Source organism: Carcharodon carcharias, chromosome 15 (assembly GCF_017639515.1).
Source record: "Carcharodon carcharias isolate sCarCar2 chromosome 15, sCarCar2.pri, whole genome shotgun sequence".
NCBI classification, from domain to species: Eukaryota; Metazoa; Chordata; class Chondrichthyes; order Lamniformes; family Lamnidae; genus Carcharodon; species Carcharodon carcharias.
The window spans coordinates 7,052,497-7,065,325 of record NC_054481.1 but is presented as its reverse complement, the minus strand read 5'-3'; the positions used below and the strand labels follow the sequence as shown (position 1 = coordinate 7,065,325).

At 40.4% G+C, this 12,829-nt stretch overlaps 1 protein-coding gene across 1 annotated transcript in view; it reads left to right on the top strand.

Annotated features, from left to right (window-relative positions):
- LOC121288049 (eukaryotic peptide chain release factor GTP-binding subunit ERF3A) overlaps positions 1-8,976 on the top strand; it is a 73,640-nt gene extending 64,664 nt beyond the window's left edge. The window contains exon 14 of the mRNA XM_041206317.1: positions 5,730-8,976. Within this exon, the coding sequence (XP_041062251.1) occupies positions 5,730-5,782 (53 nt within the window). The 3' untranslated portion in view covers positions 5,783-8,976. The remainder of the gene's footprint in view (positions 1-5,729) is intronic.
- The last annotated feature ends 3,853 nt before the right edge of the window (positions 8,977-12,829 follow it).

The following is a 12,829-nucleotide window of genomic DNA, read 5'->3' as shown; positions in this document are numbered from 1 at the left end:
CCACCTTTGGAATATGTCCTATACAATCTTTAATGATTGTGCACCTGGATCTTTTGTAGAAAAAAGTCAACTTTGAAGCAAATAAGTTTGGAGTTACCAGTAGAGAGAAACAGAATTATTTTCTCCTTTCCCAAATTTATGCTTTGTAAAATTCCTTCTTACTAATTTTTAAAAGGAGCTTCAGTCTCTTTATGTAACTGAGAATTATGAACTGAGTTGATTCTCCATTTGTGCAGAGATATGAATCAATCTGGCAATTGCATTAAGTAGTTTAGATAAGGGCCATAACTTCCAAGCTCCAGAGCATTGTGTTAGGGGGCATCCCAAAGATAGAATTACCTGGAAAAACTCAGCAGGTCTGGCAGCATCGGCGGAGAAGAAAAGACTTGACGTTTCAAGTCCTCATGAGAACTCGAGGGGTCATGAAGACTCGAAAAGTCAACTCTTTTCTTCTCCGCCGATGCTGCCAGACCTGCTGAGTTTTTCCAGGTAATTCTGTTTTTGTTTTGGATTTCCAGCATCCGCAGTTTTTTTTGTTTTTATTTTTTTCACCCCAAAGATATGCTGGGGAATCCCCTTTGGAAGGCCCAGGTAAGGTTTGCACATGTTGGGACCACGTCAGATGTTATTTGCTGAGCAAACCAATTCCAGAGGGGCAAATTCGTCTTACTGATCATAACTTTCTTTGTATTCTGAAAACAAGGAGAAACCTCCTGATTCCAGAACATAGAATTCCAGGCACACCTTTAGGATTTTAAAAATTAACGGCTTACTAACAAGAAAAGAAAACTTAAGCACTCAAATTACAAAATACCACCCCTTGGAAAAAAAAGCACACTTGTCAGAACACAAGTAAACTACTTGGCAACATCTTCCTTATAGATTTTAACTACAAAAATCCAGTTAAGATCTCCCATGGCAAAAACTGCTGTCACTTTAGTGAAAGGTGTACCATACAACTTCTCTCTCTCTCTCTCTCTCTCCCACTCTGCTGTGGAAACCCAAAAGAAAGAAACAGACTCTTTTCTGAAAGTAATGACTTCTCTGACTTGAAAACTTGATGACTGCTTCAAATTCACAAGGTTCAGACCTTCTCCTAGCACTGATCTGGTCTCAGGACATCTCCCCCTCACAGCCACACAACTGCGCTCGACATCTTTCCTTAAATATCCCTTTTCCCTTTCATTTGAGATTCCATTGTCCTAAGCACCTCTTTGAACTCAACTTTTCCAAAACACAAAAATCTTTCATGTTTTCCTATTGCCTCCACTTTCAGGTCAAATAAAATTTAATAACCTTCCCTTGTTTACTTACCTTAAGTTGTAAAAGAGCCTTTGAAATTTACCTATATAAAATAACAGCAAGTGCATACTTCCCCTGGGCAATTGCCCTGCACTGGGAACCATCCAAAAATGCAATTTTAAATCACAAACTTCAGATGGTTCTACTGTGTTACACCAATAGTTACTCAGAAAAAGTTAGAATTAAAACCCCTTCTAACTTCTGGTTAACTATTGCACAAAACCACACATCAAGCCCCTGATCCCCACAGGGGACTCCTCCTTCCCCCAAGGGACCACATCCCTGACAGGAAGTCCCCAATCCATGGGATTCCCCCCACCCCCATGGGGACTCTACCTTTTCCTCCCAAATCCTATCCACTTGCCTTATGCTTTTACCTTCCCCCTGGCCTGTCAAGGACCATAAAACTTCACTGGACCTTTAACTTACCTGCTTTACAGCAGCTAGTACCGTAAAAAAGGGGCATATGTTTTCCTTCCCTTTGACAGAGCTGCACTTTGACACTAGGCCCCAGCGTCATGCTGCACTGCTTGGATCTCGCCTGGCCTGAGACGGAAGGTCAGGTGAGATAGGATTTTGGGTAAGAAACTGGAAGCAAAGTGGCAATCTGATGCTGATTGCCACTCCAAGGAAGTTCAGGCGCATGGTCATTTCTGTAGACAATTTTGTTGACATTTTCAGAGAAGTTCTGTCAAACAGTTGAGGAATTGGGTAATGAAATTTAGGACTTGGCATTGGTTTGGCAGATTTCAGTGAGTTGAAAGTGTGGTTTAACCGTCGTTCTTGATCTTTTTTGCTTCTGAGGTCCCACCAATGTGTTATAAAATTTAGCTATACACTTAAACATATATTAATTAATTTTGTTTTACTTAATGTGCAATTGTACTAAGCAGCAATTCTCTCTCGATGTGGAGGTATTATGCTCATGTTCATCCTGATTTGTTTATGCAGAAGTCAGTCTGTTGTGAAGTTACTTGCTCGGGATGATGGCATTCTCCTCGCTGACTCTTTTGATGGTGTGGAAGTCTCACTGATTCTATTTAAGTTGGCAAGCTGCTGCTTGATAGCTGTCCTGATTCTCATTTCTCCTCTTAGATGTTGCTATTGAATCAAGAATGTGCCCACTGAGCTCCATACTGTCTCCATAAGACATAGCAGAATTTAGGCCATTTTGCCCATCGAGTCTTCTCCGCCATTCAATCATGGCTGATAAGTTTCTCAACCCCATTCTCCTGCCTTCTCCCCGTAACCTTTGATCCCCATACCAACCAAGAACCCAGCTATCTCAGTCTTAAATGCACTCAATGACCTGGCCTCCACAGCCTTCTGTGGCAATGAATTCCATAGATTCACCACTCTCTGGCTAAAGAGTGTTTTAAAAGGTCTTCCTTTTACTCTGAGGCTGTGCCCTCAGGTCCTAGTCTCTCCTACTAATGGAAACATCTTCCCCGTATCCACTTTATCCAGGCCTTTCAATATTCTCTAAGTTACAATCAGATCCCCCCTCATCCTTCTAAACTCCATCGAGTATAGACCCAGAGTCCTCAAACGTTCCTCATATGTTAAGCCTTTCATTCCTGGGATCGTTGTCGTGAACCTCCCCTGCACTCTCTCCAGGGCCAGCACATCCTTCCTGAGATATGTGGCCCAAAATTGCTCACAATATTCTAAATGTGGTCTGACCAGAGCCTTATAAAGCCTCAGCAGCACATCCCTGCTTTTATATTCTAGTCCTCTCGAAACAAATGCCAACATTGCATTTGCCTTCCTAACTACCTGCAAGTTAACCTTAAGAGAATCCTGGACTAGGACCCCAAGTCCCTTTGCACTCCAGATTTCTGAATTCTCTCCCCATTTAGAAAATAGTCTGTGCCTCAATTCTTCCTACCAAAGTGCATGACCTCACACTTCCCCACATTGTATTCCATCTGCCACATCTTTGATCATTCTCCTAACCTGTCCAAATCCTTCTGCAGCCTCCCCGCCTCCTCAATACTACCTGTCCCTCCACCTATCTTTGTGTCATCTGCAAACTTAGCCAGGATGCCCTCAGTTCCTTCATCTAGATCAGTGTGGTCCCAACACTGACCCCTGTGGAACTCCACTAGTCACCGGCCGCCATCCTGAAAAGGACCCCCTTACCCCCACTCTGTGCCTCCTGCCAGACGGCCAGTCTTCTATCCATGCTAGTACCTTGCCTCTAACACCATGGGCTCTTATCTTAATGAGCAGCCTCCAGTGCAGCGCCTTGTCAAAGGCCTTCTGGAAGTCCAAGTAGATAACATCCATTGGCTCTCCTTTGTCTAACCTACTCGTTACCTCCTCAAAGAATTCTAACAGATTTGTCAGGCATGACCGCCCCTTGATGAATCCATGCTGACTTTGCCCTATTTTACCATGCACCTTCAAGTATTCTGAATCTCATCCTTAATAATGGACTCTAAAATCTTACCAACGACCGAGGTCAGGCTAATCGGCCTGTAATTTCCTGTCTTTTGTCTCACTCCCTTTTTCAACAGGGGGGGTTACATTAGCGATTTTCCAGTCCTCTGGGACCCTTCCTGACTCCAGTGATTCCTAAAAGATCACCACTAATGCCTTCAGCTATCTCCTTCAGAACTCTGGGGTGTAATCCATCTGATCCAGGTGATTTATCCACCTTCAGACCTTTCAGTTTTCCTAGCACCTTCTCCTTGGTAATGACCACCATACTCACCTCTGACCCCCAACTCTCTTGAACTTTGGGGATGTTACTCGTGTCTTCCACTGTGAAGACTGATGCAAAGTACCTATTCAGTTCCTCTGCCATTTCTTTGTTCCCCACTACTACTTCTGCAGTCATTTTTCAGCGGCCCAATGTCCACTTTTGCCTCTCTCTTACCCTTTATATATCTTAACAAACTCTTGCAATCTTCTTTTATATTACTGGCTAGTTTACCCTCATATTTAATCTTCTCCGTCGTTTCCTTTTTAGTTGTCCTCTGTTGGTCTTTTTAGGCTTCCCAATCCCCTGGCTTCCCACTGCTCTTCGCCACATTGTATGCTTTCGCTTTAGCTTTTATGCTGTCCCTGACTTCCCTTGTCAGCCATGGTTGCCTCATCCTCCCTTGAGTATGCTTCTTCTTTCTAGGGATGAATTTTTGCAGTGTCTCCCAAATTACTCCCAGATCTAAAACTCCTGCCATTGCTGTTCCACTGTCTTTCCTGCAAGGCTCATCTCCCAGTCAGTTCTGGCCAGCTCCTCCCTCATGCCTCTGGAGTTGCCTTTATTTAACTGTAATACCGTTACATCTGATTCCAGCTTTTTCCCCTCAAATTGCAGGGTAAATTCTATCATATTATGGTTACTTCCTCCTAAGGGTTCCTTCACCTTAAGCTCCCTTATCAAATTTGCCTCATTACACATCACTAAATCTAGAATTGCCTGTTCCCTAGTGGGCTCCACCACAAGCTGCTCCAAAAAGCCATCTCGTAGACATTCCACAAATTCCTTTTCTTGGGATCCACTACCAACCTGATTTTCCCAGTCTACCTGCATATTGAAATCCCCCATGATCACTGTAACCTTGCCTTTCTTATTCGGAGGCCTGTACATAACTCCCATTATGGTTTTTTAACCTTTGCGGTTCCTCAACTCTACCCACACAGATGCTACATCATCTGACCCTAAGTCATTTCTTGCTATCGATTTAATTTCATTTCTTACTAACAAAGCAACCCCACCCCCTCTACCAACCTATCTTTTCGATAAGGTGTATATCCTTGGATATTTAGCTCCCAGTCCTGATCCCCTTGCAGCCATGTCTCTGTAATGCCTACCATATCATACCTGCCAATTTCAGTCTGCACCACAAGCTCATTTACCTTATTTCGTATACTGCGTGCATTCAGGTACAGCACCTTCAGTCCTGTATTTCCTGTCCCCTTTTTCATTGTCGTCTCTTTATCTGGTGTGCTTGAAGTTAGATTCCTAGCCCTTTCCAAACACACTGTCCTATTTTGTGTTCTGGAGACTTTTATAACCTCTCCTGGGCTCTCCTTGCTTTTCAGTTTTTTATTTTCCATGAAGCTGAATCTGTTGTCTCCTTGACAACATGAGCTGCTGGGGTCAGGCAGCAGTTTTTGGTTCCTCGTATTCTCCACAGGGCTGTTGGCCAAGTGTGATACTGTTGTTAATTGGTGACTCAGGGCTGGAAGGTAAAACTGTATGTCCTGGATGCCATAACTTTTGGGGATTGATGCTCAATCAAGTTTAAATTGCCTGCAGTTTGGAGACGGAGCCACTTCTGTGCACCGCATGAAACCATGCAGCGGACTTCAGTTGAGAACTCGGTTAAATGATCCTTTTGCAAGCTTATTACAAACTGTTTTGTGTAGCATAAGTTGAATTTACCAACACGCATTTCTTTTGTTTTCCCCCACAAAAGGTAAAACTATTGCAATTGGGAAGGTCCTGAAGCTGATCCCGGAGAAGGACTGAATATCCACTATCTAATGCTGCACAATACTGTGATGAAAAAGGACTCAGCAACAGCCTACTTCACGCCTTCCTTTCCTGGTTTTCATTGTCCCTCTGCCCATCAATATCTTTATCTTCCCATAAACTGCAAATTGCTGTAAACATGTCCACATTTTACGTCAGCTTTCTCATATTGAGAGCTCTGCTATGCCATTGTTAAAGTTACCATTTTAAATCCTTCTCTTCTGAAATCTGCTTCCTTAGAAATACAGCAATAGCTACCTAACTGATGTGGACAGAATTGCCTGCAAAAATAAAATTAAACCAAAAAAGTTTATTTTATTCTGGCATCATTCTCTTTTGTGCGCATTCTTGCTCACCTGCTTTTTCCAACTAGATCAGGTTATTCAACAGATCAGCGTGTGTTCACATGTTAGAAATGCATCTGTAGATATAATAAAATTGATTTGAAATATTTCTGGCATTTGAGTTACTTTGGGAAGGATTCTTGTGAGATGAACCTTTCACCAGCTTGTCAGCTGGTGCCCCAGCAAATTATTTCTTGATTTAAATTTTACTTCCTGTCCTAAATATGTTTCATAACCGTCCGCCATGTATGGCGTTTGTGGTTTTCCAACTTTTACGAAAGCATGATGCATTTTATTGTAAACTTTGTATGTGCTGGGAAACAACTCATTATTCCAGTACTGTAAAAAATGTAATGAAAGTTAATTTTGTAGCTACTGTTTCCCTTCAATTTATGCAGCATCCAAAAGAATCAAATCTTTTTTTTTTCAAAAAAGTACACAACCGCAATTAAATTAGATGTGAATTGCTTGGTAAGATCCTCGGGGGGGAAACAAATAAGAACAAATAACTGCTGCATGGTGTTGAGCAAGCAGCGTATTAACATGGGTATCTATCTAGGTTTGATTCTTTTGACTTGAAATGCTATTTAACAAACAGATTGGAATATCTGTAGCTGAGTTTTTATTTTCTTGCTTATAAGCACATTACATGATAGACCAGTTAGTATATGTGGGCGCACATGTAACAACTTTGCTACTTTGGTTGGGGGATTTTAACACTTGCTACAAGTTACATATCAAACTCTTAATTTTTCAGTGTATTGATTTTATAAGGGGAGTGGATATTAGATGAGTAATGAAGAAAAAAATCAGCTGAAATAGAACCTGTGTGGTTGGTATACAAAATGAGAAAATATAGTTCTTGTACATATTTGAAAACCTTGTATTTGAGACACAGCAGTTATTTAATATAATGGTAAGTTTATTACCGTTAAAGGGTCATGATGAGGATTTTTTTTTTAAATTCCCTCGCCTAGCAATGTTACTATTCCAGTTAATGAAAGGGATTTATCAAAGAATGATGGGACTTGCCCTAAAGTACAGAACAATAAACAATGGTATGAATGGGCCTATTCTGAAAAACTGCAATTACGTGTCATTTTGTTGTAAAGCAGCAAATTACATTCAGACTTTGGACAAAGATCTACCTGAACACTAATCTAGAGCAAATTCTGGTGACGCACAGGGCCACTAGTAGTGTGAACTGTGTACTGCCTGTGAAATTGAGTGATACAATCCCACAAAGCCTAATCACATTATTTCATCTATTTTAGTGAATCAGATGTTTTGGCAGCAGCCGATTTTCCCCTTAATTTTCTTTTGCTTTTATTTCGTTCCAGTTGTGCTTGGAAATGAAAATACCATTGTTTTGTCAGCTTGTTTTCAAAACAAAATAATCTGGGAATTTGCTGCTCTTGAGGAAAAGTTGGTGCTTCAGTATATTAATGGCAATATTTCCCATGGTTTCTGCTATTGCAGTGTTTTTTTTAATTGGTTAGTCGGTAAGTGTGTAAAGAAAATGCTAATTGCTGCTGTATGAAACGCCCTTACTTTTAATTGGGCAAATGTTGGCTTTGTCTTGGTGATCCCACTTGAAGTTGTCTGTTTTATAATGAAGTATCATTGACACTGCACAAGCCTGGTGTAAGACAGCACAGCTGTTAAATATGACCACAGTATTGTATAGTATACAAGTTTCTTGTATGCATTCTTAATCTCGCAAAATAAAATTTGATTTCATTTCCATTGGCATATTGTCTCTAACTGGAGATGTAGCTAAAGAGTGCTAGTTTGGGGTTTGGTTTTTCATCATGTAAATGTATTCATTTAATTATGTTAACTAAGTTGAGCAGAGGGGACAGTGCAAAGTTTTCATTGAAGAGGCTTGCTGTGTTACTATCCTTTCCTAAAAAATACATTGGTATGCTGAAAAGGTTTCATACAGGCTACTTTTCCCAGGTTGTGGAAGGACCTTCATTTGTAAAGCATACATTGCTAAAGATTTATACAGAGTATTAATGGCAAAACCTTTGATAATCGAACTTGGTGTGTTTGCAACAATTCTGCTTTAAAGTAAAATTTTCTATCCTTATTGGGTATTGAAGTCTATATTGATCAATGCATTGTTTATGGTATGTGCAGTAATGAGTTTGTTTTAGCTAAGTTTATGGGGGATTAGCATCATTACATCCATATGCCCAAAATTTATGACTACCTTTATACAAGTGTACATACAAGGCTCTCCTTTCTTAAAAGATGCTTATGATCTAATGGTGACCAGGCTATACGAATAACCAGGTGATTTAACATATTACCTTTCACAGTGCAGGATATTGTTTGCTAAAATGCATGGGATTCAATATCTGTTGAAAGCTAGGAGCAGAAAGTTGTATCAACTTGCTGAATTTCTCTGTTTAACTGAACTTCAGCTGTAAGTTGCTATAAGTGATTTTTTTTGTCCACTGTACTGTGCTTAAAAGTGCAAATTGCACTTGCCCATGTATGTTATGATTCATTTCATTAACCAAACTACAGAAGGGTAAATAAAAGTGATCATAAAATGGTTGTATTATGGACAATTTCATTACAAATAAATCGTGTGCAATGGAACATTATTATCTCAGTGAATTCCTAAGGAATAGTCTTGTGGCAAATGGGTTATTTAACCAGAATTGACTGTATAGAAAAGTCATTCATTTGTTTTTAAGTGCTGGCTCTTCACGTATGTATGCACATTTTATCAAACCTAAATTGGCTGAGCTAACCTTGGTTGCCAAGATGAAGTTGCGTGTTGTGAAATTGTATGTGGGATAGTGTTTAAATTACAATAAAGTTTTGTTGAAGGTATTTACATGCAATCATTTATTTGTATTCACAGGGTAAGACCAGAGATGCAAGTAAACAAGAAAGTAGTCATTTTCTTCCCTTCCTTCAATAGCTGAACATCTTTAGCCAGTGAATGAATAGCTATGTCATGCAGACCAGGAGAATCCCAGGTGTACTTGGGTCTGTGCTGATTTAGTTGACCTCGGGCCTTGATGGAAATGGAAGCTCTGAAATTGGGTGCAGTTTTCTGGCTGGAAAGAGGAAAATCAGATGGCATTTGCTCTCCAGTCATTATCCAATGATCTCTGCTGAAAATGTCTCTAAATACCCACTTTGGTGTAACTTGATGCATAAACACAGCACTTATTCATCTGTGCACACCTGCAAAGATTTGCCTTTCAGGAGGAGTAGGGAAGGGAGAAAATTGAAGATAGGAAGAATTCACAGGGATGTGTTTTATTCAAAATAAATATTGATATCCTCCAATTGTGCTGCACCAGATCAGCTTTTATTAAATCCATATATCGGTTATAGTCTAACTGCTGTAGACATGCATTTTTGTACAATTAAATATCATTGGAAATTTTATTAAATAACTATATGCAATTTATGCCATATGATCTCCACTAACTTCAAGTCATTATACTACATTGTTGGGCAATTTTTAAAAAAAAAATGTTTTGTACTCAAGCTGGATTTTTACAAAAACAATGGAGTGTCCCTGTGCTATTTTGCTTCAGTTAAATGGATGGAAGGGCTAACCACATTTCAGTTGGGAACATTGAAATTAAGGGAAAAGTGCTTCATCTATCAGAGTCTGAAGAACCAAAATGAATTTGTATAACTTTGAAGATGTTATGTACAAATATCAAAGCAATAGATGGGTTTTTGTGGTAGAGATTTGAAAAAAGTTTTCCTTAAAAGAAAATATTAGAGCAATGTGGCAACATTTCAAAAGATTGAATACTCTGCACTTGACTGAAGTAAAAGAAAAAGCCTATGATAGCACTTTCAAAAAAAAAGTGCTTGTGAAGGCACAGAAGAATTGTGCAGAAGCAATTGTTCTGAGATCTGTGAACATTGTGCCACTCTTCATTTTGCAAGTTGCTGTTTTGCATGCTGCTTCTACAGCATTACTGTAAACAAGAGCTAAGGAGGGTAAACTTTAAGGATGGTACTTAAGGAAGAAAGTAGTAGAGTCAGGGAATTGGCCAGGAAATCCCAGAGGTTAGGGCCTAGGCAACTGGAAGGACAGCAACCAAATGGTGGAGCATTAAAATGGAATACTTGAGGTCATAATTAGATGAGTGCAGATAGCCTACCAAGCTGAGAGGCTGAAAGATTAGAGATGGTGAGGGTTGAGGTCATGGAGTGGTTTGAAAATACAGCTGAATGTTTTAAAATTAAGGTATTGCTTGATAGGTGAATGGGATTGAGTGCAAGTAAGGACACTGGCAACAGATTTAGGATTACAGAGGGAAGAACCTTGGGACCAGCCAGGAGTGTGTTGGAATAGTTGAGCCTAAAGGCGGTAATGAGCTAGGGTTTCAGCAGCAGGTTAGCTGAGGCAGTGAAATCGGGTGATGTTACAGAGGTGAAAAAGCTGTCTGATTGATGTGCATAAAATTCCAACCTACAATTCTGCCTGTTTAAAAAGAAACTCATTTGGCAGTTTGTGGAACTCAAGAGTTTCTGCTGCCGTTGGAGCAGGATTGTTAAGCCATTGTTTACAAGTATAGCTTATGACAGAGCAGTGTGCTTGCCATCAGCTGCAAGTGAACGAAAGTCTATTAAAACACATTTTTGTCATTCTAAATCTAAGACCAGCCAGGCACTATCATTGATGTGGTCAAGGTCGCTCCTTGGTATTATTTAGTTAAAACCAAAGAAATCATCTGGGCAAATTGGTAAATAATTGAGCTAGGTAAATCTGATATTACTTTAGGAAACTTGATTGACTTGCTCCCTGATGAGAATATGGAGCACAAATCCTGTCTGCTTTTAAGATTCTTTCTACTTTACTCCAAGTAACTCTGAGCAAATGCTCTAATTGGATGAGTGGATGATGGTTGTGAGGTGGGTTGGTGGGGGATAGTGGTAGCCTGACTTGAAAGTAGTAGGAAGCGCAGTAATAAAAACAAACTGCTGACAATACAAGCAACATTTGTGCCACGCAAGTGTCAGGTAATGACCATCTCTAACAATCTTTCCTTGATGTTCAATAGCATTGCCATCGCTGAATCTGATGCTCTATCAGCATCCTGGAGTTGCTGTTGACCAGAAACTCAACTGCCATATAAATACTGGTAAATAAATAGATTCTTTGGTGAGTAGCTCACCTAATTGCCCAAAGCCTGTCCACCATCTACAAATCAGGACTGATGGAATACACTCCAATTACCTGAATGAGTGCAACTCCAACAACACTCGGGAAGCTTAACACTATCTAGGACAAAGCAACCTGCTTGATCAGGACCCCATTCACCACCTTCAACATTCACTCCCTCCACCACTGACACAGAGTGGCTGTAGTGTAGACTATCCACAAAATGCACAGCAGCAACTTGCCAAGGTTCCTTTGACTGGGCTGAAATCCTAGAACTCCCTCCCTAACAGTACTCTGGGTGTACCTATACCAGGGGCAGGGAGAGAAATTATGGGCCCTGGTGTGTCTGTGTAACAGAACTTTTAAGAAGCCAGAAAACAAAAGAATGAATGATTCACAATTGTATCTGTTTTGTGGTCAAGTCTGATTTCTGCTGCTCATTACAATATATTTTCAATATCTTTGCAACACAACTTCCTTGTGATATTTGAAATAGGACATAGATATTGAAAATAGGACTGTGTGTTTGGAAAGGGCTAGGAATCTAACTTCAAGCACATCAGATAAGGGGACGGGAAATACAGGACTGAAGGTGTATCTGAATGCACGCAGTATCCGAAATAAGGTAAATGAGCTTGTGGTGCAGATTGAAATTGGCAGGTATGATATGGTAGGCATTATAGAGACATGGCTGCAAGGGGATCAGGACTGGGAGCTAAATATCCAAGGATATACATCCTCTTGAAAAGATAGGTTGGCAGAGGGGGTGGGGTTGCTTTGTTAGTAAGAACTGAAATTAAATCAATAGCAAGAAGTGATCTAGGGTCAGATGATGTAGAATCTGTGTGAGTAGAGTTGAAGCGCAAAGGTAAAAAAACCATAATGGGAGTTATGTACAGGCCTCCGAACAGTAGTCAGGATGTGTGGCACAAGATACACCAGAAGATGGAAAAGGTGTGTAAGAAAGGCAGTGATCATGGGGGGATTTCAATATGCAGGTAGACTGGGAAAATCAGGTTGGTAGTGGATCCCAAGAAAAGGATTTTGTAGAATATCTACAAGATGGCTTTTTGGAGCAGCTTGTGGTGGAGCCCACTAGGGAACAGGCAATTCTAGATTTAATGATGTGTAATGAGGGAAATTTGATAAGGGAACTTAAGGTGAAGGAACCCTTAGCAGGAAGTAACCATAATATGATAGAATTTACCCTGCAATTTGAGAGGGAAAAAGCTGGAATCAGATGTAATGGTATTACAGTTGGATAAAGGCAACTACAGAGGCATGAGGGAGGAGCTGGCCAGAATTGACCAGGAGATGAGCCTAGCAGGAAAGACAGTGGAACAGCAATGGCAGGAGTTTCTGGGAGTAATTTGCGAGACACTGTAAAAATTCATCCCTAGGAAGAAGAAGCATACTAAAGGGATGATGAGGCAACCATGGCTGACAAGGGAAGTCAGGGACAGCATAAAAGCTAAAGAGAAAGCATACAATGCGGCGAAGAGCAGGGGATTGGGGAGCCTACAAAGACCAACAGAGGGCAACTAAAAA